General features: G+C 40.0%; 2 protein-coding genes across 7 annotated transcripts in view; one reads left to right on the forward strand and one right to left on the reverse strand.

Moving 5' to 3' along the window:
* The window catches only part of DOCK7 (dedicator of cytokinesis 7), a 143,232-nt gene extending 131,538 nt beyond the window's left edge, over positions 1-11,694 (forward strand). For 2 of the 6 annotated variants that reach the window (XM_063138024.1, XM_063138049.1), the window contains 7 exons: positions 1,245-1,379; positions 3,782-3,871; positions 5,646-5,882; positions 8,167-8,310; positions 9,268-9,374; positions 10,021-10,188; positions 11,235-11,694. In XM_063138024.1, the coding sequence (XP_062994094.1) occupies positions 1,245-1,379; positions 3,782-3,871; positions 5,646-5,882; positions 8,167-8,310; positions 9,268-9,374; positions 10,021-10,188; positions 11,235-11,277 (924 nt within the window). In that variant the 3' untranslated portion in view covers positions 11,278-11,694. The remainder of the gene's footprint in view (positions 1-1,244; positions 1,380-3,781; positions 3,872-5,645; positions 5,883-8,166; positions 8,311-9,267; positions 9,375-10,020; positions 10,189-11,234) is intronic. The other 4 variants (XM_063138033.1, XM_063138056.1, XM_063138041.1 and 1 more) reach the window with 2 other exon arrangements.
* A 978-nt stretch (positions 11,695-12,672) lies between these two features.
* On the reverse strand, positions 12,673-25,188 carry USP1 (ubiquitin specific peptidase 1). Its single transcript, XM_063138077.1, has 9 exons — positions 25,042-25,188; positions 23,828-24,047; positions 22,882-23,005; positions 21,556-21,651; positions 20,310-20,470; positions 19,034-19,734; positions 17,651-17,815; positions 16,128-16,329; positions 12,673-13,999 (listed from the first exon to the last, which is right to left on the reverse strand). Exons 2-9 carry the CDS (start codon positions 23,995-23,997, stop codon positions 13,279-13,281), a joined length of 2,340 nt encoding a protein of 779 aa, XP_062994147.1. The 5' UTR covers positions 23,998-24,047; positions 25,042-25,188; the 3' UTR covers positions 12,673-13,278.
* Positions 25,189-25,726: the final 538 nt, after the last annotated feature.

A 25,726-nucleotide genomic window follows, 5' to 3' on the forward strand; every position in this document is an offset into this window, starting at 1 on the left:
TAAGCTCCATTTATTTCAATGGGTATACTTTAAGTAGGACTAACATTGGATACAGCCCACTGTGAAGTCAAATCCATACTAGAGAAGGAGGTTGGTGGATAGTTGACATATTACTCTGTTCTGCAATTCCAAGTCCACCCAAAAACGTAAATGAGGGAGGAATCTATGTGGTTTCCATGGCAGAAAAGATGGACGCACATGAAAAAAAAGAAAAACCTGAAACCTCAGAACAATCCATATAATTGCATAGAGGGTGATATGATACCAACACTCCTTTCCAGTGTTGACTCTGAAAATCTTATTGTTTTAAATAACAAGAGATCCTAGTGGTACCAACATTTGATGGCTGAATACACAAGCTGAGCTCTGTGATTGTAGTTACTGAAGACTTTGGTGGTAGTGGAGCTTAAGTCACCACTCCAGTTTGCTTTCACCTTTACTAGGCTACAAAATGATACAGACAAGTGTGGAGTTGCCATGACACTCTTCATACTACATTGCCCTCATAATAGAGAAGAAATTATGACAGGGCATGTGGTGATGCTTTAGCACTATGTACTTTTGTGGTGGAAACTAAGATGTCTTCTCCAGCCTTTGAGCCCGGACTTGGTTCATTTTCCTAAATAAGTTGGAAAGAACAAATAATAGCAATGATTCCGCATTCATTACCTCAGCATCCTTCTCTGGTTATGACATAGCCCATGCTGATTGTTAGGCCACAAGCCTGCAGATCCATAGCATGCAAGTAAATGGCTGGCCCCAGCAAGAACCCCTAATAATTTTGGGGTGGTCCAAACTTGCAGGAGTTGGAAATTTGGCTCTGTCAAAATCCAAGGCCACACCAAGTTAGCCAGCATTACTGTACAGCTCCTCTGATGTCAGTAAAGAAAATAGCTACAGAAGCATTCCATTTTGTAAGATTGCCACCTCTGCTATTGACAACATTACATTCTGAACTCAGTCTAGTAAAAGTTGTCCTATTTTTCCTATGCAGAGCTGAGCCACTGAGTTTTATCCCATTGCATGTTTGAGACTAGCTGTACCATATATCTCATAAATGTATGGTTTAATTTTGAGGTGTTTTTTTTTTCCTTTTAGTGCTGTAACTTGTTTTATTATCTTTAGTCCTTCTGGTTGGTTGGTTTATTCTTGCATGGCATTATGTTTTAAAGAGGAATTTTTCAATCATTATACCATTGGAGCGAATCTTTGTATTAAAATGCCATTTATCTTTATGCACCCAGGACGGTAAGCGGATGTTTGGCACATACTTCCGTGTTGGTTTTTATGGGACTAAATTTGGAGACCTGGATGAGCAAGAGTTTGTTTACAAGGAACCTGCAATAACAAAACTGGCTGAAATTTCTCATCGATTAGAGGTGAGATTGCCTCAGCAAACATAAAATATCATCTTACAATTACATGGGCTTACAGAGAGTATCCAAAAGATTCTGCCTAAGCAGCCAGGTCAGGAAGCTTCCATAAGCTTCCACAAGCTCCTACAACACCCTCATTTCCAAGGTACTGGAGCTCACCAGAGCTGTCTCGTCTGCATGGCTGTGGTATTCATTTGCGCAACACAGCCATGTGCAAGGGAATCATGGCAAAGCAGCCTCTCTTGACATTGCTCAGGGGGTATGTGAAGAAGGTCTCTCGAGGCCAAATTACTCCCTATACTTAAAAAATAACCAAAAGTCGGGTTCACTTTTCTTAACCACTATGAAGTAAAAATGTAAATTCATGTGTAGTCTGTCAAGATAAGTGAAATGTAGAGACCTGCAGAATTATGCAAACTAAGCAATTTTGCATGCATCTCTTTATTTTGTATACTTTATTGTGTTTCTACATGACTCAAAAAGCTATCAACAAGCAGGGAAGTGTAACCCCTAGTCTAGAGTACTGGGATTTCTGCTCTGGTCTCATTGACCAGGTATTGCCCACATACATTCAAGATAATCTTCACAACCTTAACGACAGCTGTTTTTTTTTTTTTTTAATGAAAACTTGAGATATTCAGAATGCAAAATTCTATGTTTACTAAATTCCACACTCGAACAATGCAAATGTAGAATCTCAACATATGGATAAACAAGCTATTTAGTGGATTATGTCAAATTCCTATTTTTTGTCAAACCAAACAAGTGACGGCTGCCCTTCATTTTAAATGATCTGTTTTCAATATTTTCTCTTAACTTTTCATCTTGGGATCTTGACTTCCCAGTTCAATTTTTAAATTCCCAGTGCTGTACTAGTGCTTCCCCGCCCCTAGAAATCAAATAAATAACATATTAGCTGGTTTTGACAGGATGCAACTAGTATTACTGCCAGCTTCATCTGAAATTGCTGTTCTTAGTAGGAAAATGGCATTTACGGTACAAATGAGATTAGTATGGGGATATTAATAGAAGATGACGTTAGAGGGTTGTCATAATCTGTGCTCTCTCAGCCTCAGCACTCCACCCCTCCAGTCTGTAATATAGGGATAGTAACACTGGATTACATTGCAGGGTTGTCAAAAGCCACTCTCCCTGAGGCTGGCACAGTTGGTAACAAACATGGCACTCTGAGGCCTCAGCTAGACCTACCTGGTCTAGTGCAACGGAGGGGTGAAGATCTCGCGATATTTTTATCGTGAGATCTTCCCCTCTGTTTACATGCGGCGCGCGACGACCTTGGAGAGAGAGGATGTCGCGTTGCGCCCGCCATTTTTTTTTAAGAGGAAGGAACGCATGAGCACTTGTGCCCAAAAGATAAGTATTGTTTTTTTTAAAAAAACTTTTCCTGCTCTCCCTACTCAACCCCCGATGGGCGCGGGTCCTGGATCCTCGTGAGTAACCATGAGGAGCCGGGTCAAACCATGACACCCGCACACATGTTCCGCGGTCTCGAGATCAGCCCAAGACCACAGAAAAAAACGTCTCAAAGGCAAGGGCGAGTTCCCAGGGCAAAGGAGAGATCATCCCTCCCTGCTCCCAGGATCCCCTGTGCGTCATGTAGATTGCCCCGGGATATTGCCCTGTCTAGCTATGGCCTGTGTCAATGCCCTAACCCCAGCCTTTTTTCACTTGGAGTACAATTCTGTGGCAGAGCATCCAATTTATGGCTGAACTGTTCGTAGGGAGTGGAGAAAATGCTATGCATACATGTTTAGTATGGTGTTTTACGAAACTTGGGGATAAAGATGTGTTTTAGTGTGGGACAAATGGGATCTGCAACAAAATGTTGCAGGATGGAGTGCTCTTGTTCAGTGCTCCAGCCAGCCCTGTCTCCTTTCAAGATGGTCCTTTCCATTCCCCTTCCCCCCTCAATTGGTGGTATGCTCAGCCTTCTGTCACTATTGAGCATGCTCAGGCCTCATTAGGCTGTCTGGGGGTTTCTTTCCCTGTCCTCTTTTTCTAAGTTTTATTTTTTGTACTTGTGCAAACTTTGAGATTCCCTCAAGCCTGCTGATATGTGCTGATGGTGCCATATTGGCTACAGAAAGACTGGCATTTGGAAAATTGAGTTCACTAGTATATAGGATTATAGACTTCTATATTTTGTTTTGCTGCACACTGGGTGCTTTTTATTGGACATAATATGCTAAGATGATGAGAATTGGGCAGTATTGACAGTATTAAGCAGGAACACATTTGGGTTCTAGACATGTTTCCTGATTATCTCTTTTCTGGAGGAACTCACAGCTGAATTTCATGTGATTCCGCTAACAACTTTTACCAGATCTTCATTTAAAATCTTGAATTCTAATTTCACTTTACAATGTCATGTTTATCATTTTCAGGGATTTTATGGAGAAAGGTTTGGTGAAGATGTTGTAGAAGTTATTAAAGACTCTAACCCTGTCGACAAATGTAAATTAGATGCCAACAAGGTAAGGAGCAAGTAATAAGCATTGGGTTGAAGCTGTATCTTTGGCCCAGGTTAGGTGAACATCTGGCCTGAGCAGCATTCTATTTCTGGCTTGCACATCACCACCACACCTTCTCCCAGGGGAGAAATGAGTGAATAAGATGGTGCTAGACCAAGGTTTTCTCTACCCAGGATCTCTCTGGACTTGTCTTCTGCAACCCTCTTTGAATCTAGATACAAAGAGCAGGTTTCAGACTGGAGTTTTTCCCAGGAAAGGAGGCTTTATTAATAAGTAAAATAAGAGACAAAATGCAAGGCGAGTTACTGAAGGCTGCCCAGGAGGGAATGCAGGGAGACAGACATAGAAAGAGAGGGAGATGAGACCGCAGCAAACCAAATGCAGGTGTACAGTGATGCTTTAAATGTTTCAGGAGAGAAACATTGGAAGCTGGAAAGCCGACAAGAGAGAGAGGGAGAGATTGAGATCTTATACCTATCCTTCTATTATGATGTGTCAGAAGCATGTCAGAGAAAAAGGGAATAGGGTTTGCAGCATCAGGTTAAACCCAGAAGTGGACTCAAAAGCCGATGTTCAGGGCTCCCAGCAAGGCTTTGTCAGACCAGAATAAGGGAGGTGAGGGTACAAGTAAGCATTCAAACCAGGGCATCCAGAAGCGAATTGGGCAGAGGAGCTGCCTCCTGGGCCACTCTCAAGTAGTGGGAAAAACACAGAAAGTGGGACGGGGGTGGGTAGAGGTGGGCACTTAATTGGGATCTTTTTTGGGGGGAAGAGATGGTTGTAGGCAGTATAGGCACCAGCAGGCTTTTCTCTAGCACACAAAGGAAAAAGAACATATATAAGGAGTATTTTGGCTCTTTAAGAAAGATCAAAACAAGGAACACTGGAGTCAGCTGAAGAAAAGGGGAAGGGGGAGTGTGCTTTTCTAAGTAGAATGGTTCTTGACTCTGGAGCGGTAGGATTTGGTGCTAGCTGGAACGTCACACAAGTCAGTTCTCTTAATAGCCAATAAGTGATAAGGTGGCATATTGATTGCATTAGGATACTGGGGAACTTTGGCTTTTGCTTGTCTAAGAGCTCCTTGGCCTAAAGCAGAGAAGATCAGAAAGCTTGTCCACATCTGTATTGGGTAGTGACTTGTCCTGTGAGCACACTGGCCCTGTTCAGAAGACACTTTAACCATGGCTTTAACCACAGTGGTTAAGCCAGAAAGCCAGGTTGTGTTCAGAAGACACTTTAAACCACTGCTTTAACCAAGGTGAATAAAGCAAAAAGCTTTATTCACCGTGGTTAAAGCTGTGGTTTAAGGTGTCTTCTGAATATGGCCTGGCTTTCTGGCTTAACCACCATAGTTAAAGCCAGGGTTTAAGATGTCTTCTGAACGGGCCCATTATGTCTTGAGCTTTGCCAGCCCTGACCAGCTAGCTGATGTGGACAACGTGGAGTTCTGAGAAACAGGTTAAGAGCATGAGGACAAAGGGGAGGCAAGCAGGTACTCTACACTTCTGTACTCCCAACTTTGCCCTTCCGCTCCACAAATACCATGAGTATCCTAAGTGGAGAACACTCCTGACTGCTTACTCACAAAGATTCTAATTCTGCATCAGGAATACTGCCAAGAGTGAGAGAGACCTATAAGTGTTTGCCAGCACTTCTAGGTCTCTCTCATATCTGTGTGAAACTGGTTGCTAACTACAATAAACTTGACTTGGACTTGGCTTGCTAGCTGGCTGAATCATGTATGTCAAATTCCTATTACTCCATTTTTCTAACTTAGGCCTATATACAAATAACCTACGTGGAGCCTTACTTTGACACCTATGAGATGAAGGATAGGATAACCTATTTTGACAAAAACTACAATTTGCGGCGATTCATGTACTGTACGCCCTTCACATTGGATGGCAGAGCTCACGGTGAGCTGCACGAGCAGTTCAAGAGGAAGACCATCTTGACAACGTCACATGCTTTCCCGTACATTAAAACCAGGATAAATGTCATTCACAAGGAGGAGGTGAGTAGAGGGGGGTGGAATGGACAAAGAACGATTTGTTCAATACATAGTTCCAGCTAGCAAGTGATTGATTGAGATGCAAGTTTGGTGAGTTATAAAGTTGCCTTTAATTCAGTCACCTAAAGAGCTTTTGCTTCAGTTGTCAAAATGTGATGGTGAATGCTCCTGTTCCTGTTTTTAACATAGATGTACAGGGAAACATAATCACAAAGACAGGCCCTTGCCCTAAAGAGCTTGCAATCTAAATTTGGACAAAAGGGAAGAGAAAACAGAGGGAAGGGCAAAGGGAGGAACCTGCACAATATGCTCCCCTGTCCTATACTGAATCAGGCCGTGCTGAAACAGTTTGGTGAGGTAATGACATTAGCCCCTTCCCACCTGCCAAGCAGGTAGCCTTCAGAGTGAATGGCATCCTCCGTCATTGTGGAGAGCCATGTTTATATGATTTCTCACCCTCAAAAAATGCCACATTGTACATGTGCAGCAGGGGTGTTGAGCCTGAGGTCTGCAGGCCAAATCCTGCCCACCTGGGGTCCCAGTCCAGCCCTTGCCCCCTTCCAGTAGCCCCTCTCCCTTTCCCTTGATTGCTGATGATTTGCTGGTTTCCTCGCTTTTCCCCATTCCTAAGAGGTTTAAATGCCTCTGCTAAGTCTTAGGGCATGTCTACACAATGCTTATATCCCAGGGTAGTCCTTGGATCGTTCCCGTGCATCCACATGACACACAGGGGATCCTGGGGGCAACCCGGGACTAGAAAGGACTTACCCCGGGATATCAGGAACCGCGGAAAACTTGACTTTTCTGCGGTTCCAGGACCATCCTGTGGAGCGCGGCAATGTGGCCACTGCTCCTGGGTTGTCCTGTCCTCCCTGAGAGTAGTGGGGACTGTAAAATGAGCACGGAGCTGCACGGCAGCAGTCTGTGCCCATCGGGGGTGGGGAGCGGGGGCGTTTGGGTTTTTTTCTTACCTTTGGAGCAGGGATGGAAGTCTTTATGTATCAAACTGTGGCACTGTAACAGTGCCTTACAGAGCAAGATGGGCTTCACAACTTACTGATTTATAGGTTGCTTTGGGCGCTATCTATCACAGATCAAACTCTTTGTCACGTCATCATCATTCTTGCCGAACTCTTTGAGATCACACATTATGTATTTGACAATCCATTGGGACATTGCATTTGCACTACAGAAGATTCCAGCCACTCAGTGGGGAAAAAAACCTGCCTCCTGCCTGCTGAACTGTACTTATTTCTTAAATTCAGCTTCTGAAGCCATTGCATTTTTCACAAATCGTTTTAGTTCAGGTTTTCTGTTACAAGAGCCATGGGTATGATGCTCAGACCTCTCACTTCTTGAAAATTAGGTGAGTCCGAAAATGAGATTACTGGGAAATCTACTCAGCAGTGGCCATCTGTCCAAGTAACACCAGACTGGAAACTGTCTGCTTAAATTTTTTAATAGCACTCTGCATCTAGCAACTAAAAATGTGTATCTGAATTTCTCCTTTTCCTTATTTAGAAGATTAAGGGTGTAATCCTATGCATGTTTAGACAGAAAAAGTCCTACAACTTCTAGTATTCCCTTGTTAAGAGTTATAGGGTGTTTTTCTTTCTAATCCTATGCATGTCTACTCAGAAGTATTTCTATTGAGCTTAGTGGCACTTATTCCTAGGTAAGTGAATATAGGATTGTAGCCTTAGGGCAGTATCCAACAGGGCCGCTGCGCTTATGCAATCAATGTAGCACTAGTGTAAATGACCTCTAGTATAATGCTAAATTTAAGCTGTCGTGATGGGTTTTCCAGGGCAACTCATTGTGCCAGTTTATGATTTTGGCATGAACTAATATGTCAATGATATCAGTTCCATAAGTGCAGTGGCCCCATTGGATACTGCCCTATGAGAACAATCCTATGCAAGCATATTAGCAAGTAAAGCCCATTGAGTTCAATGGGGCTTATTCCCAGGCAACTGGGAATTTAATTTGCTTGTAACCATAATGAAAAGGGAAATCCCTCTCTGAGTTTAAGACAGCCGTAAAGACTAGTCTCTTCCGGCAGGCCTACCCAGATGAATTTTAAACCTAAGAATTTTAAGATGCTATGATTGTTATTTTAATATTATATTGGTTTTATATGCTCTTTTAACTAATTGTATGTATTATATTGTGTTTGATGTTGTTCTCTGCCTCAACCCAGAGGGAGAGGGGGTAATAAATTATTATTATTATTATTATTATTGATTTTCCTAAGCTCTTGTGTGTTTCTGGGTGTTTGTATCCTTAGATAATTTTGACACCAATTGAAGTTGCCATTGAGGATATGCAGAAAAAAACCCAAGAATTGGCTTTTGCAACACACCAAGACCCAGCAGATCCAAAGATGCTCCAGATGGTGCTTCAGGGTTCAGTAGGCACAACGGTAAATCAGGTAAGAATACAGAGCTCAGACGCTCTGCCACTTTCTTGATCACAGAGTTGCACGTGCTTATTAAAAACTTGACTTGCTTATTTTTAAAAAAAAAATGGGTTTGAAGAGATAAGAGGTAAAAATATAAAGAATCCTAATACTAAGAATTAGAAAAGAATCACTTGACAACGCTTTCTCAAAGAGAATGCAGAAGCTCCTGACGAGACGTCTTGATAGCAAGGCAGTTGAAAGAGAACTGAGGAGAAGGGCGGGAACTCACGGACATGCACAGTGGACAGTGGGGGGAGGGTTCCCGCCAAAAACGTTTACCTCAGCTTTAGAAGTTTCCCAAAATGAGCTCTGTGCAGGCGCAGAGCCCATATGTGTGACACATAGAGACCACGATGAAGAATTAATATTAATTTTAAAAAGAATGGGCAGTATCAGCTGCGCTCCCACTGATTGCATTGCACCAGCAAGTTTCACTGCTTGCACGACGGAAAGGAAGTGTTTCATAAAGGAATCCCTGAAACGAGAGAGAAAGAGAGAGAACTGGGTTATCCCACCATAACCAACTACAGCTGTAACGCAGGCTTCACAAGAAGCATAGCTCATCTCTGGCAACATAAATGTCCATGTACAGGTAAAGAGGTGGGAGGTTGTAGATGGTGGTTCTTAACTCCGCAGGATGTCGTCAGGAGGGAGATGACTCTGGCAGCTCTGGGCTTTGAGCATTGAATATCCTTCTTTCTCACCCCATGGCAATGGGGTATGCATTCTCAGAGCTAGCCAGCAAAATCCTGCTCTTCTAGTTTTTAGAGGCAATTTACCTCTTCCAATGATTATCTAAAGGCCTCCAGAGGGTTGGCAGCGTAAAGAAATGTTGGTATTTTATGAAAACTTCTGCATATGTCAAATGATTCTTGTGGTTGACCCTGCAGGGGGAAAAAACTCACACAATCTTCTTTTTCTGTTAAGGGACCACTAGAGGTTGCGCAGGTTTTCTTGTCCGAAATACCCAACGATCCTAAACTCTTCCGTCACCATAACAAACTACGGCTTTGTTTTAAAGACTTTACAAAAAGGTATTGTGTTGGTTTCACTGAGCACCTTCTTTTTCAATTGTCTCTTTGCTGTGTGCATCTCAGAAGTCCTTTCCCACCTTTCAGTCCTCTGTACACTGCTTTCTCAACATAAGTTGTAAATATCACGGAAACCTCCAGATCCCTGCATTTCCCAGGACTTGTCCTTTTTCTTACATAAGTAAGATACATGTGTATTGAGCATTTTCTGCCATTATAAAGGGAGACAGGAAACCTCTGTTCTCATGCTGTTTTGGGTTGTCGTTATTTAATTTACATTGTACAAAATGTCTGCAAGTCATGTGTATGGCATAGCCAGTCACTGGGCAGAGGAGAAGTGGACATATTTTTTAAAAAATGCTGCTGAACAGCTTTAGAGAAATTACTTCCAGGGTGACTTGGAGAAATTTCTTCCGGGAAACAGAAAAGTAGATGTGTTATTGGGTAAAAAGCCTGTTTGGGCATTGCAGTCACACTGCCCTAAAAGCAAGTCCCATTGATTTTGGTGCTGTTACTGTTGTTACCCAAGGAAGTTAAACATAAGCAAAGGGAAATTGATAAAAATGCTATTAACTGGCTCCAAGCAAGCAGGATTGAGATTAGTTGTCCACTGTCAAACTAGGATATTTCGTTTCTTTTTGTTTTCTAGGTGTGAAGACGCACTGCGCAAGAACAAAAGCCTGATTGGTCCAGACCAAAAAGAGTATCAGCGGGAGCTTGAAAGAAATTACCACCGACTTAAGGAAGCACTTCAGCCCTTGATCAATAGAAAAATTCCCCAATTATACAAGGCTGTCCTTCCTGCTGCTTGTCACAGGTCATTCTAATATATTTTAATGTCTCTTGTTCATGCGTTTGCTTGTTTTACGTCTTGCTAAATAGGAAGAGAACATGGGAATGCAGATTGAAAGCTCCTACCTGTAGTTTAGTAACATGAGGATAATTTCTTGATTCCACATCTGCCTCAAAGTTGAGGGGCTTTTACTCTGTCCTGCACAGAACATGGCAACATGCACCAGCTGACAGATGGTCTATTATGGTGTCCCCAAGCTTCTGAGCTTTTTCAGCCTTTCTTCAGAAGAGCAGCCAACAAATAGGCTGAATTTTGGTGGCTTTAGGGCTGTAGTACACACAGGGACATGAATGATCACTCTTAGTTTATCTGGCAACAGCCATAAAGAAGGTTTCCATACTCCCTTTTGTTGGTACAACCCACAGGCACTCTGGGAACATATTTATCTTAGAATGTTGACATCAGATTTTGCATACAAAATGGATTTGAAGAGGAAGAATTTGAATGAGCGTCTTTTGAGTTGATATCTCTTTCACGAGCCAATATTTCGTTGAGCAACTGAGGATTCACGAGTTCACAAAAAGATCATTTCCAGAATGTATAGATCTCCTTGAATGCTAATTTTGTTTCACCTCTAAAGGGCACAACATAAAATGAAAATATGACTTACAAATACACAGATTTAGGATTTTGTTTTCTGAGAGAAATTTAATTTGGCGCTGAAGAATGTAAGGACATGAAAACTGGCTGTCTGGGTCATCTGTGCTTAGCATGACATACCAAAATGAAGTACTGTCCCAAAATTAAGTATTCATATGCTTCTGAATAAGGCATATGGCATTGACAATGCATTTGAGACATGTTTGCACGCTTTCTTAGAACCACTGACCCCTCACAAGTCCCATTCAGTGGAGTGTGTCATGATAAATGCACTGGTTTGGGGCTAGTTAATTTCATAAAGCAAATGCAAACACTTTGTATAGAAGGATGTTATTTGGCACCAGAGAGCATGACTCTGTCATTCACAGCTTGGAAGGTAGTAGCTTATCTCATTGTTTTTTCCTCCCCAGAGATTCCTTCAGCAGGATGAGCCTTCGCAAACTGGACATCTAAGCACGTAAAAAGGCAATTAGGGTTTTTTAAGGTACTGAAAAAGCGAGCGCAGTGTTACCAACACCAGGAAATTTATTATTTGGTTAATAAAACTTTGGACTTCGTTCTGGACACCTCACATACTTTTTACTGACTTACATGAAATCATTAAGTGGCCAAATTTTTCTTCCAAGTTGTCAATTGTAGACTTTTTTTTAAAAAAACACCTGCCAATAATACGTGAAATACTGTATGCAAACAGTATACAAAGTGAGACTGTTGACAGTTTTTAAAGCATTTTTTTTTAATATTCAAAGGTACTCTTAAGCACATCAGCCATTATTTATAGCATTCTCGAATATTAATTTGTTTTTAGTTCGTATATTTAATTTATATTAGGAGCATTTGCAAATGCATTCAAGCCATTTTAATGTAGTGTTTATTTTAATGGTACCATTAAATATTTGAATGTTTACACTTTCATGGTGCATCAGCTTTTCAAATTCATTTCTCTATGTGCAAAGATCCGAAAGTCAAGTGTGTGTAGGTAAGACTGGCTAACAGTACAAGGAACGCTTTCGGCCTTAAGGATAGGGAGGGTCTGTAACAAGTAGCCCACTTCCCAAGATCTCTTATAGCTGACAATTTCAAATGCTATTTTGTGACACTACAAGTAAAACAGGAACTTGACTATAAAGAGGCTTTCTCTGACACCAGAAATACTACGAACATAGGCACTAGCCTCTCTGTGGAGGGCATTCCACAACCAGACTGCTAACGCTGAAAAGGGTCTCTTTAGCAGGCACCTGGCACACTTCATTTGGCAGGAGCACCTGCAGAAGGGCCACATAAGATGGTCTTATAGGAAGAGGCTATCCTTGCAGTAACCTGGGTCCAGCCTGTATAGGGCTTTGAAACGGGCCTGGAAACAAACTGGAGCTAGTGAAGATGGTACTGTTGTAATATGATCTTTATCAATTTTTTATTGGTAATCCGATATATTCAAGGTAGTTTTCAAAATCATATTTTGAACGTGAAGGAATCTTTAGAATTCACAATTGTTAGGGTACTGCTAAAACAGATTGATTCAAATCCTTGAACCTGCTCACAATAACATTGTACAAAAGCAAACCTAATTAGTACCAAGCTTATATTCAATAGGGAATTACAATCAATCATGGCTCCCTGTATGATACAAATGCATGTAAACACATTTGTCACCTTCAAACTTTTTTTTTTTAAAGTGTACATCTAAATAGGTCGCTGATTCATAGGGTCGCCATAAGCTGAAGTCGACTTGTAGGCCTACAACTACTACATCTAAATGTGTTTTATGAAGTGGTCTTTAGAAATTTAGGTTTCCTGTATAAGTACCTAGCTATCAGAGGCATATGTCACTAGTCCCACCTCACCTAAAAAAGGACACAAAATAATTTTCAGACTAAAGCCGATCAACCACTTAAATGAAAGTAAAGACAAAATACTTTTATGGGATCCACAATACACTCTGCTATCATGAAACTGAGATGAATGGATATCCCAACCATTTTCTCTGCCTTATTTTAAGCAACTGAGGAACACTGAGAAGATCAATCAATTTCAACAGACTTTTAGACTTCAGATGCATACTTCACAGACATACAGGAATGAACAAACATTTATTTTACCTTTACAGAAAGCAGTTAAAAAAATTAAACTTCAACTACAAATTTACTTCAGAATGTGAATACAAATAATTTTATTTTTAAAAAAGCTAATATACAAGTAGTGTGATGAAATTAGCAACAATTTTATATGCTACTGTGCTCTTAGGACATCATTTATTCAAAAGGATATATACAGGTTTGTATTGCTCAAGTGATTTGTATAGAATCTGTAAATGAATTATTCACTTTAAAAAACTTGTCCCATTTTTACAAAATTGAAGAGACCAGTGAATTTAATTCTGTAGACTCTAAAATGCAATTAGATGCCCTTTAGTGCTGATCTGATGCAAAACTATTATTTACATAGAATACAACCTCACTCTACAATTTTCTTATAAAACAGCAGGTAAGGAGTAGATGTAGAAGATGAAACAGGGGACAAAAGGTTAAGAAAGTCTTTTTCCTCTGTAACCTTCACTTCAGAATCATCAAAAAGTAGCCATTTTCCCTCATACTCCTTGAGGCTCTGCATTATGTGCATTGCCTTATCTTCTAGTCCATTGGAAGTTGTACCAGGTTGCTCACAATGTTCCGATTTCGTGACTTTAGCATGGTTGCATCCAACATTTCTAACTCCAGTGATCACATTACCCATCTTCTCAGAATAGGTTGCTTTGTTACTAGGCAAATCACAGTTGGGTTTGCTTTTCTGTCCTCCAAGAAGCCCCACAGCGTCTATATTCTTTTTGTTCAATCCTTTATTATGCTGGGCATTTCCACCAATTCTAAAGGAGACCTCACCATCATCATAGTCCTCAGTGATAGCTCTAGCTTCTTGTTCATTCAATGGCTCTGGGCAAAGTTTACAAAAAGGATCACTGACAAAATTATCCTTGTCCAATTCTAAGCTATCAAGATTTTTAATTTTAACAGAGGCTGTGTAGTGCCCACTGCTGATAGTAATGCCACTATGCATCACTACAGCAAATAATCCATAGATCTCGTTGGCTGGTTTTATGCTCCAGTCATCCAAGGACAGCTTGAGTGGTGTCTGTAAAGGAGTATTTATCTTGGAGAGCCCACCGTAACAATCAAACCTTTTGGAGAAAAGTGATATATAGTTACTGGATTACAGCATTGCTTACCACAGATCTTTTTTTTAAGCAAACAAGTGCTTAAAATAAATAAAAAATATCTAATGTTCTTCTAATATATAATAGCCACATTCTTAAACTGTATCATTTTCCCCTTTTAAACCTTATTCAGTAATAAAACTGGGACAGGCTAAAAACTAGGCTCAAAATAGGTATCCATTGTAGTTTTAGTGAAAATGTAGAAGCCTGAAAATAAGAGCTACATGGCAATAGTAGTGAGAAGTGTTGGGAGTATTTTTTAAAATAATATATATATTTTTACATTGGTAGACTTGTGAGAAAGCAAGATATTCTGGGGGCTGAGATACTATCAATGAATGAGATCCTAGAAATTAACTTGCCTGCTGAAACAATAACTTGCTTGAAAGGGGATAGAAATAGGATTGTTAGAATATGAGGCACTAGAATGATTTGCTTTTTAAAAACAAAGCACTGATCAAAAGTAATATTTTGAAAGCACTGATCAGAAATATTTTGATAATTAAGAATGGTACATCTGTGGGCTGGAGGGGAGGTTTTGTTTTTTAAGAATTATTTTTTTATTTAATTTATATACTGCCGCATAGCCAAAGCTCTCTGGGCGGTTTACAAAAGTTAAAACCAGTGAACATTAAAAAGTATACAAAATTTAAAACCATCAAAAATATAAAAACAACAGTAATCCATTTAACAACAAAAGTTCCGGGGTCCATTAAAAAACGAACAAACTTAGCATATGTTATTAAATGCCTGGGAGAAGAGAAAAGTCTTGACCTGGCACCGAAAAGATAACTATGTTGGCACCAGGTGAGCCTCATTGGGGAGGCCACCACTGAAAAGGCCCTCTCCCTTATCTCTCTCTGTCAAATTTGTATGTGAAGTCATTCTCTTTCTGCTTTGCCACATCATAAAACACTCTGATTTTACCATTACCTAAACCATTTTTGCCTTTCAGCAAAAAAAAAAAACCCAAAAACATTTTTTTAAAAAACAACTGTCTGGTTGTAGTATTTAGGTCTGCTTAAGTATTATTCACCTCTTGGAGATACAGGTGAGTGGAATTTAATATTGGCTGCTTTCCTTATGAAATATAAGTTAGAAGTTAGAAGAAAATATTTGACTGTGACCAATACTTGACTGTGACCAAAGCAATGAAATACTGAAAATGAGGTACATGACTTCCTTTTCAGAAATAGGTTTTATTTAGGAATGCATATACTACTATGTGCCATTTTTAAGAGAAGTTGGTATGAGGATAATTTGTAATGGGCTGGTAACTTGAACACACCATATATTATCTGACACCTATCCGAAATGGAACACTCATTACATATTTCTCCATTAATAAATTAGTATGATTTAATCACAAAACTAAGTATGATTTATTAATTAACTAGTGATAGTAGCTAACCAAGTTATTTTAGATACAGCCCTCCCCTCTACACATCCACAAAATTTCTGAAATTTTATGTATGTAAGTAGGCTCTCCATGCATTCAGGAACCTAGATCACAGTTTTCCCAATGTAAAAGGGTCCTACGCGTGTACAACTGTACTCAGACTCTCCTTTCATTTGTGTGAATGTTGGGAGCAGATGGGCAGACTTCCTCCCCCCCCCCCACTACATGCATGGAAGGAGAATTAATTGGGCTAGTGTAAAGCTACCACAGGAAGCAGAGTATAGCGATATGCAGGCATCCACCTTCTGTGCTGAATCAACATATGATGGAAATCTACATTTCCCCACCGTCCCAGTCACCTTCCATGAACTGGATGAATAATTTCTAAAGCGGGGAGTCTTTTCTACTCATATAAGCTCTCAATGTGATATAGAACCCTGCCTTTTCTTTCTTGCTTGCTTGTTTTTAGCAACTAAGGCTCCCTGCTTCAAAAGTTACCTCTTCAACTTGTTGCAGGCTCATTTTTTCTCTCCTCCTTCACATGCTGATTTAAACACATTAGTAGAACGCTTGAATAGGGCTAACATGCATGGGGAATGATAAAGTGTCCATCTTATTATTAACTAGCCAATATTTAAGTGAAGTTTTAGTTCTCATACCAAGCTTTTCATGTGGTATGTTCACAATACTCACTCTAAGCCACTAGCAGCAAAGCACTTCAAGTGGATTGTTATAACTTCAGGCATTTTATCAAACAGAAGACTACGTTCTGCTTCTGTGTAATGACGACAGTTTTCACAGAAGTATTTGTCTTCTCCCACAATCCTCTCCACAGAAGCGAACTGTGAAATTGCCCATTTGAGAGTCTTCACTTCTGTTTTGGGCTCTGGAGAAACTACAAGAATTATGTTCAGTTAGCTCAATATAATTAACATTTAATACATCTCTTCTGAAATTACAAAGCCAAGTTTTTTAATCGAAGTGAGAAGAGTGAGAAATCTGGGTAAAATAGCAAGGTGTGAAGAGTTACACATAAGATACAACATGAGAATTACAAAACTTTGCTTTGCTTTGATCTCAAGACTTCCCTGTCTCCCTACTGAATCAACATTACTTCGCAAGCAAGCACAAAACACTGACATTAACACAACATTGTTTCTTTTAAGGTAGATTAATTGGATGAAAATTGCAGGGACAGCTGCCTCTTTTGAAGGGATCAAGCCTGCAAAGTTTCAGGTGACAAAGTGCAGGGAGTTTTGTACAAGAACAGCCTTTACACTTATCCCCCTATGTTCCTTGTGTGCCATTATTCTGAAAGTGGCAGGCAACGCAGAGGTGGCCCTAAGTAAGAAATCTGCAAAGTGTCAGAAGGATAGGGCCATCACTTTATGTGGGAGTTCTCAAATTTGACAGGAGTTCTTTGCTTCCCCTTTCCATGTTTTTTGGGGTAATTTGTATGAAAAAGTACACATCATACAAGTATCTTCAGGCAAGAAACCGGCAAAGTTTCAGAAGGGTGAATGCAGAGGCTAGAAAGTTATGAGTGAAACCAGTTTAAAGTTGTTTTCATAGTGAGGCCTGGCATCATTGGAAGAATGACCATTGCATGGTCCTACCCTTCCCCTTCCCTAAAGCAGTGATTAGAAAGCCTCTGGCAAAAAGTGTCTTATGATTAGAAGATGGAACTGTCAGTCACTCAACCCCACTCTCCCTCATCCCAAATCAGCATTTAGAGAAATAAAAACCAAAGGCATTATTTTTTCAGACACTGTCTGCCTTCTGATGTCCAAATAGCTAATGAAATCTTATGCAGGATCCAGCTTAAGTTCTTGTTGCTTCAGAAGAAGGCTCACTTTACTAAGCAGCAGGAATGGTCTGAAGGGACCCAATTAAGCTCAGGCTTCAGCCAAATCCAGTGCACATTCCCTAGGAGGCCTACAAGATCCCTTCCAAATCTAATACTATGACTTCAATGATATAAATAACATTCCATGAGATGGGCTTTAAACAGACAATTTCATTTTAAAATAATAATCTTGCCCTTATTGTGAAGATTGTCATGAATTCAACTTAAAATGGAATTATAAACAGCTGGGAAGGAAGCTGTATTGTATCAATACTCTTAACCAAACACTTTTTAGTACCCATTAAGTTGGGCTATAAAGTTTATGAATCACTCACAGGCATACTAAAATCCTTACTGTGACTATACTTACTTTCAATATTCTCTTCTACCTTTGAGAGTTCATCTTTTTGAACTGGCACACTGATATCTTGAAAGTCCTCTCTTCTCTCAGTGAAACACTCACATTCTAAACATCTTGTTCGCAATACCAATTGACCCTGGAAGAGTCTCTCCACTAAATCGAAGACCGCTAATTCTGTACCAAAAGAAAATTATATACCACATCAGGTTACTTTTCTTGTTGGGTTCTATCTAATACTAGCCATTTGCAGCAGAATGGATTTCCCCTCCCTACTGCAGCCTCCCACACACTCACTAAATCTGCTCCAGAGTTGAAGGGCCCTCAGGAGCAGATTTGCAGCACAAATGGGAAGGGGTACAAGGGATAGTCCCATTGCACATGCATAAGTCAACTCATACAACACTGGATTTAACCCATTGTCAGGGCTCTCTGAATCTCTTCTTCCTTCAGCATCTGATGTTGTTCCTCCTCATAAGTTCCTTGTCTTGAAGTAGCTTTCTATGGGGTTTGAGGAATTGAAGTAAGAAGGGCGAGGAGGCTCAGAAGCCTGAATGTAGTTGGAAGACTTGACCTCAGGCAGAAGCTCCATATATGAAGCATCACATCCCCTAGTTTACTCAAAAGGAGTATAAGTATCAAACTCATAATTTAGGATATTACTTTATACAGAGTGAAATTGTGGAGTATAGCAAAACACAAACAAAACAGAGCCAGGTAGCTCTTCACATCTAGAAAAAGAGAGCCCCTTCACTATTCTACCTACATGCAGAAGTTATTTCCACTGGTAGTTTCCTATTTTAGTAAAAATTCACATTTAACTGAACTTTAGTTTTCTAGTAAGTTAAATCCACAGATTTTGGAAACTATATTAAGCACTGTTCTGAGATGTACTAAATATGTTCGCTACTGTACTTGTCAACTCAGATCTAGCTAACCCAGTCTTGTGATGTGCCAGTTTTCTGCATGCTGATGGCAAAAACCTAACAACTGTAGTCAGCATATTGCAGCTCTACGTGACACACAGTCCAGCCATGAAATTTGTACATGGCTGACATTATTCTCCTACCTAGTCTTAATAAACCAGAAAATGTTTTCAGCCCCCATGGCCTGGCTCTGTGATAAACACAACAGCAGGCCCGTGAGCTACACTTGTGCTTGTTCTGTCTCCTCTAATACCATGAAAGCTTATTCCAAAATAAATTTGTTAGTGTTTTAATGTGCCACAAACCTCTTCGTTGCTTCTCCTGCAACAGACTAACACAGTGACCCCTCTGGAAATTCTAACAGCAAAGCAGTTATAATCTTTTACTGATATAAAATATAATGGCAGAGAAGAGTGGCCAGGTGAGCAAACTGATCACACACACACACAAATTTATTGATATGGCTAACCTCTCTTGCATTGTTTTTCAGTTCCTTTTTCAACAGTATTTTCCACAGGAGTTGATGAATCACAATATTCTTCCCTTACTTGGTTACCATTTTCACACTTGAGGGAACTCTCTGTAAATTCACAGCTGTCAATTTCTTTAATTGGATCTTTGTACCCCAAGTTTGTTGTCAGCTTCCCCAGACTACAAAATTTAGACAGAATGCTAGGTTGGCTGGCTGGAGATTTTAACCAATTTAATCTAAGTTTTGATTTTTTATGGGTTGGCTTTGTATTTTCATTTTCAATAGAATGTTTAATGTTAACTTCAGTTGGCTTCTCCTGTTTTCCTTCCAGTGCTTTTCTCTTTGACCGGGTCCGTTTCAGATTTTCTTCTATTCCATTTTTCTCTTTGGACACTTTGGATTTTTTCTTTTCATTGCCACCCTCCATATCACTTTTTCTCTTTGCATTTCCTTTTGTTTTGTCTTCACAGTCCTTTATAGCTTGGCTGTCTAGTATGCCACCATCTTCCACAACAATGCTATTAGCGTCCATATTTGGATAAGTGTTTTTTTCCAGTTCAACTGTAGGCTCTTCAAGTGATTTGTGTTTTAGGCCTTCCTGCAAGAGCTGACATGTTCCTTGGATATGCCCCAATATACACTGCAATACTTCTTGGGCATCATGTTGCAAATATCCCTCATACATGGGGTTGAGCTCCCTGTAAAAGTACAACATGTCATATAACTCAATGTATATGGTCAGAAAATATCTCAATATATATGGTCAGAAAATGTGTTACTATGACATAGTTTAGATAGGGATACATGAAGATAACCAAATTTAGTAGGCATCTCATTTTAGGAAAACATACTAATTGAGATAGATATAATGTACGGAAGTTCAAGAAATAAAAAATCCAACATAAAGTAAGTTGATGTACAGCTTTGTAGGCTATGATGTATATAGAATCATGGAGGAATAATTTTATAAAAGCTTGCATATTACAAGAATCTGTAGGCCATAACTTATAATTGTGTCCTAGTTAGTAATTTAAGTTTGATACTATGAGAACCAAAGAACAGTACAGCAAATTCTAATCTGCATTATTGCTGGGCTACCTCACTATCAAAAGTGACTAGAAATAAACATATGTATGAAGAAGTTACTGGAAAAGTTTTATTTCTTAAAAGAAATAATCCAATGCCCTTAATGGAAGGCAATCTTCCTATTTAAAAACATGAGATTTCTTATTGATTCAGTAATGGTTAGAAATGCTGAAAACATCAACTGTACCTAAGTGTGTTTAGTAGTCTTCTTGGCTGAGTAGCAAGTTCATCTGTGTATTTATCGGGATTTAACAGAAAGCTGGCCTGAAGTTGTTCAACTGAAACAATCAAGGAGTGTAAACTGCAGACCAATTCATAGCTTGCAAGAGAATCTTGTTTAATGGCCCCCTGTAAAGGCAGAGAAAATAACTGGTTTTGCAAGTTAGTTTTCTTGCCAACTTTTAAACAGTTGATTGATGATGTGATAGTCCTTCTTCATAACAGTGATGTTTTTTATTTCTTTTTTGCACATCACCTCAAGCTATTAAGATAATATGGTATTAAAAATAATAAATAATTCCATTGTGAGCAAGGTATAAAAGATAAGGTTATCTTATCAAAATAAGGTTAAAAGCAAATTGTGGTTTGCAATTGTGGTTGTCATTGACCCAATTCACATGATCAAAATAGCCCACTGGGGCTTTTTAAAGCTACAGTGGGCTACAATGCATATCAGGTGTAGTTTGCACATTGAACACCCAGCTATGAGTTGTCATATCATGCAAAGATTAAACAACCCTTGCATTACCCACAGTCTATTGTTGGGTTATGCAAGGTTTATTTAAACCTCACACAACCCCGCCACCCAGATCTGTATGACACAAGCCACAGTTGAGTGCCACTGTCCACCATGACTTAAATAATAAGCCACGGTGGGCTGTTTGATCATGCATACCAGCCCATTATGTGCAAACATGGAACTATGGGTTGTTAAGCATGAACAATCCACAAGGAGAACTGATAGTTTGTTGTTGGGTTGTCAACTGTGGGTTGTTTAAAACATGGGTTGTCATTACGTATGAACCCAGAAATGTTGGTTGTTTCACTAGGGAACTGTGGCAGTGGGCAAGCACAGTAACAAATAAATAAATAAACTTTTTACATGCCAGTACTGCAAAGCATTTGGGATACAGGGAGGGAAAGGGCAAAAGAGGAAGGAAACAACCAACCCAGGGACTAAGAAAACAAACCAAGACTTGTTTGATTATCTGCCAGACAAACCCTGGGTAGGGCAACAAACCATGGTTTTAATAAACTATGGGTTAGCATTACACATGAATCCGCTGTATATTACTCTGCTACAGAAGTGACAATCTTCATTATATACTTCCTTCCAAAGAAAGAAGCCAAAATGTAATTAGTCCATGCTGAATTCACAATATAGTGACCTTTCTTCGTTGCAATATATCTAACAGTAGATAGTATACTCTCACCTTATCAATTTCATCCTTTAAGTTTTCCTTCTTGTTTGAAATTATATTAAATAATTGTTTCACTCCAGATTTAAAGCCAGGACAAAAATAGAGCACCTAAAATAAGAATATGAACTGTAACACATAGCATCTTTGTTTATAAATTTATGTGGTGTAGTAAATTAAATATTTCACTTGCACCAAAGACCTGCATTCATGTCCCTATGCACATATGAAGCTCATTGGGTGCCCTGGGGCCAGCCATTATCTCTAATTTAATCTACCCCACAGGTAGCCATTAGAACAAAAACAGTATAAGCCCATGAATGCAACTCTGATTCCTTGCATGAATGATGAGATACAAATTTAATTTAAAAATTGGCACTCAGCAGGTGTGATTATACAGTAATCTATACACAGAAGTGAAGAAATAAAGCTAAAAATGTACCCAGCATTAGGAAATGGGACATGAACAAATTGCCATGATAAATAGTACACACACGTCTATGATGGACCAGGTCATAATAAATGATTGGTGCTATAATAAATGTTAACAGCAATAATAGACACATGACCAGTAGCTAGATTTTTTTGGAGAGCCATTTTGAGAATGGAGCCTGGGACAGTTTATAACTATTCTTATTGCAAAAGGTGCCATTTCCTCCACACAACTTTTTTGCATTGGGCTGTCAATTGGAAGACTAAGCAATAACCAAGGGTTGAATTGTATAACTGATCAAAGAGACAATTTTATAGCAAACTTCAATTCAGTATTTCTGATGCAACTTAATGCATCTACAATTTATATAAATATTTGAGATTTATAAATAAAACTTTATAGTGAAAACATTTTCTTTGAATTTTATGCTTATTTATACTTTTCTACAAGAGGCCTAGGAACTTTTAAGATGGACAAGTTCCTGACAGAGTTGCACAGCATTTTAGAGATGACTTAAAACAATCTAGATGATCTCAAAGGTATATTCAGTTGTAAACAGAACCATACATTTATTGTTACGAAAAATGGATTTAAAATTACTAATTAAGCACTATTTTCCTACCCCACTGTTGTATTTATTCTGGATATAAACATGCACTTGGAAATTCATTTCTAAGTGCCATGCACTGGGCTTCAAAGTACAAATTGGCCCTGTTTGGATGTCACAACAATCCATGGTTGTTGTTGTTGTTTTTAAACTCTGGGTTGTTGTGAGTGAATGAGCTGATTCATATTGCCTGATCCTTCATCCCTAAACAATTCAGGGATGAAGGGTTGTATGCAAACCAGAAACGTGTCCAATATAGATACCTACAAAGTAAGCTTTTCTAACCCTGTTATGAATTTACCTGAAGTATACTGTTAAGGTAACAAGTATTGCCAAGATTGTTTAAGCCCACAAAAGGCAGCATGTTGTCCTTCTTCTCACAGCAAACAGGTGAAAGCAGCTGTGCTGCAGGAACTACTTGATCTCTATTATGCAAAAAATAACTTTAATTCCAAAATACACATATAAAATGCAAAATAACGTAACATACTCTTCTATTCAGTTCTACTTAGAAATAAGGCACATTAACCTCAATGGGACTCAGGTAAGTGTGTCTAAGACTGCAGCCTAATTAGTTAAAAATTATCACCTTTTACTAAAATACTAATAACTGCTTCTTAAATACTGTTAATGTTATACATAGAAATATCATATTGCCAGAACTATGAATTAATGGAACTTATAACACAGCCAAGTAAGCATCTACATAACAGTATTAAATATATACAAAAATAGCTGAATATATTTTTCCTTAACAAATATAACACACTGCTTTCCCAATGCACAGTGAAATACTTGAAGTCAGGAATTTTAATAGCTAAAGTTTTATTATCCTGCATCTTGGAACAGATATTTAAGTCACATATGGAGAAACTCATGCCTCCATGAGACAAGCAGTAATGCAGAAGCATTTTAACCTAGCAAGAGATGTATGCCAGTTATTAGGCCAGGTACGGCAATTACTAGGCCAGGTTTAATATTTTGGCACCTTTATCCACTAAAACATACTAGTGAAGTATAAGCCATGAAACTCAGGTCAATTTTAATAACATGCAAAAGCACGAAGGAGTGCAACAGCCAGTAAGATTTTACACAAATTACACATTATATGCTTAACATTCTGTATTTTCGTATATTTGTTAGTGAACTGACAAATACAGGACTGAAGACCCACCCCCACCCCGCAAAAAAAACTTTTTTAAAGTTCTCATTTTTATTGTGTTGAAAATTGAAAAGCAAATTCTTACATTTCAGAGCACTCATATTCTGAAGACTTTTGTTCATTTTCTGGTGTTTCTGCAAAATCCAGGGCTCTTTTTGTTTCTCTTTTCTGAAAAAACTTCAGTGACAGTCTGCTTTTTTTCGTTGGAGTGTTCCTTGAAAGTCCATTACTGTCACTGGGCAACACGCCTGGCATTTTCCCCCCCTCACCAGAACTTTGAGGGAACAATCAGAAAAATCTGCAACCTGTAAATTATTCCTGTTAATGCATATCAAACACCACGTTTATGCTTTGCAAGACTAACACCCATTGTGACACCAATTCTTCAAGAGTAATCAGAGCACTCCTAAGTGGTCTGGTAAAGTAACTGCATGTTTATCAAAAACATACTGTAACTCCTTTAAAAAGCTCTTTGGCTTGGAAGACGCCAAAGAAGTTTGTTTCTTTTATTTAGGGCAGGCATCTTCCACTTCTAGACGTTTATTGGGAAGAATACGAAGCAGTAAAACAGTGCAGGGATTAGAAATTGACAGCCGTCCCTTAGGCTGCAATGCTAGATGTATTTACTTGGGCGTAAACCCAAATAGCCCCATTTACTTGATGTTTAGGATCAGTGTTTTCATTTCCTGGAACACAACTCCGCGACATAACACACACACACCACACACACACGAAGACTTTTATTTTCATTTTGGCCCTCAGACCAAAATGAAAATTTCATAACGCGCTCTGTGACAACACTGCCCTAAAGCGGGGTCGTGAGCGGGGGTGGGTGGGAGAGAGGTCAGGAAGAGCTTCTCTCCCTCTCTCTCTCTCCTCTACAGCCATCCCAGGCCTCAGCGGGTCAGGGAACGAGGAAAAACTTTCCTCAACGCTTTTGCAAGCTGCTAATCAAGGAAATGACCAGAGATTACAGGCGGCGGGAAAAATGGGCTACGGTCTACTGCTGCTACTCTCGGAAGAACCGGACCAAGACTCGTGGCCAGACACTGCCTCAGAAACTCACTGGGTGACTCTCGGCCACTCTAGCCTACCTCACAGGGTTGTTGTGAGGATAAAATGGGGGAGGAGGAGGATTACGCACACGCTTTGGGCTCCCTGGAAGAAAAGCGGTATTTAAATGTAACGAATAAACAAAATAAATGTTGTCCGCGCCCGCCGAAGGGGACACACACGCGCGCACACACACGCCCTCCGCTGTTGCCCGGCTCGCTCACGGCCACGGCCGCATCTCCTCACCCGCTACATCGTCTCGTTCTGCCAGGTCCCAGCAGGGCAAGGGTGGCTGGGCGGGGGGACACAGGGTGCTATCCCGAGACACCCCTCCCCAGTTGCTACAGATATTATATTGGGTGGCTTCAGTCTCGGTCTCCCCCTCAACGGGAAACTTGGCGCGTTTTGCACACCGACAGGACCCCTCCCTCTCGACCGCGTTTCTCGCGCCGGGTGCTTCCGAGCCGGCCGCGTGAATGCCAGTTTAAAAATGAAAACCCTAGCCAAGGCCACGGGACGGGAGGCGGCAATTTTTTAAAAAAAATGGACGATATCCTATGTTTATTTGGTAGCCGCCTCCGTTTCTGTTACAGCTCAGTCTAACCACCAAGATCTCCGCCTTGGTCTCTTAGATCAGGCATATCACTAGGCAGCTCAAAAAGGCCCTAGCGAAATGCGCGCGTGCAGCGGTAGAGGCCTGGCTGAAAGGCTCAAAGCCCGCGACATGGGAGGGGGATTGAAATGGGCTGGAGGAAATATGAATAACGCCGCTTTGGCCGCGCCCCGTTTCACAGCTTCACCAATCGCGATTCGCTTTGACTAACCAATTGCCCGCAAGGGACAAAAGAACGCGGAGCGACGTTTAAATACTGGCAGTATAACGGTTGCCGGGAAAGGGCGGATTGGGGGGGAGGAGGAGCTAGGACAAAAA

The sequence above is a fragment of the Elgaria multicarinata genome, chromosome 1 (genome assembly GCF_023053635.1).
Source record: "Elgaria multicarinata webbii isolate HBS135686 ecotype San Diego chromosome 1, rElgMul1.1.pri, whole genome shotgun sequence".
Classification (NCBI taxonomy): Eukaryota; Metazoa; Chordata; class Lepidosauria; order Squamata; family Anguidae; genus Elgaria; species Elgaria multicarinata.

Bases quoted from the DNA above. Each gene is read 5' to 3' on its own strand.
- USP1 (XM_063138077.1), bottom strand. From the start codon at position 23,997: ATGCCAGGCGTGTTGCCCAGTGACAGTAATGGACTTTCAAGGAACACT. The intron at 23,006-23,827 runs GTAAGAATTTGC...TTTGCATAATAG, and splicing joins GAATATGAGTGCTCTGAAAT to AGATCAAGTAGTTCCTGCAG. The intron at 20,471-21,555 runs GTGAGAGTATAC...CTGCCTTTACAG, and splicing joins TAAAGGATGAAATTGATAAG to GGGGCCATTAAACAAGATTC.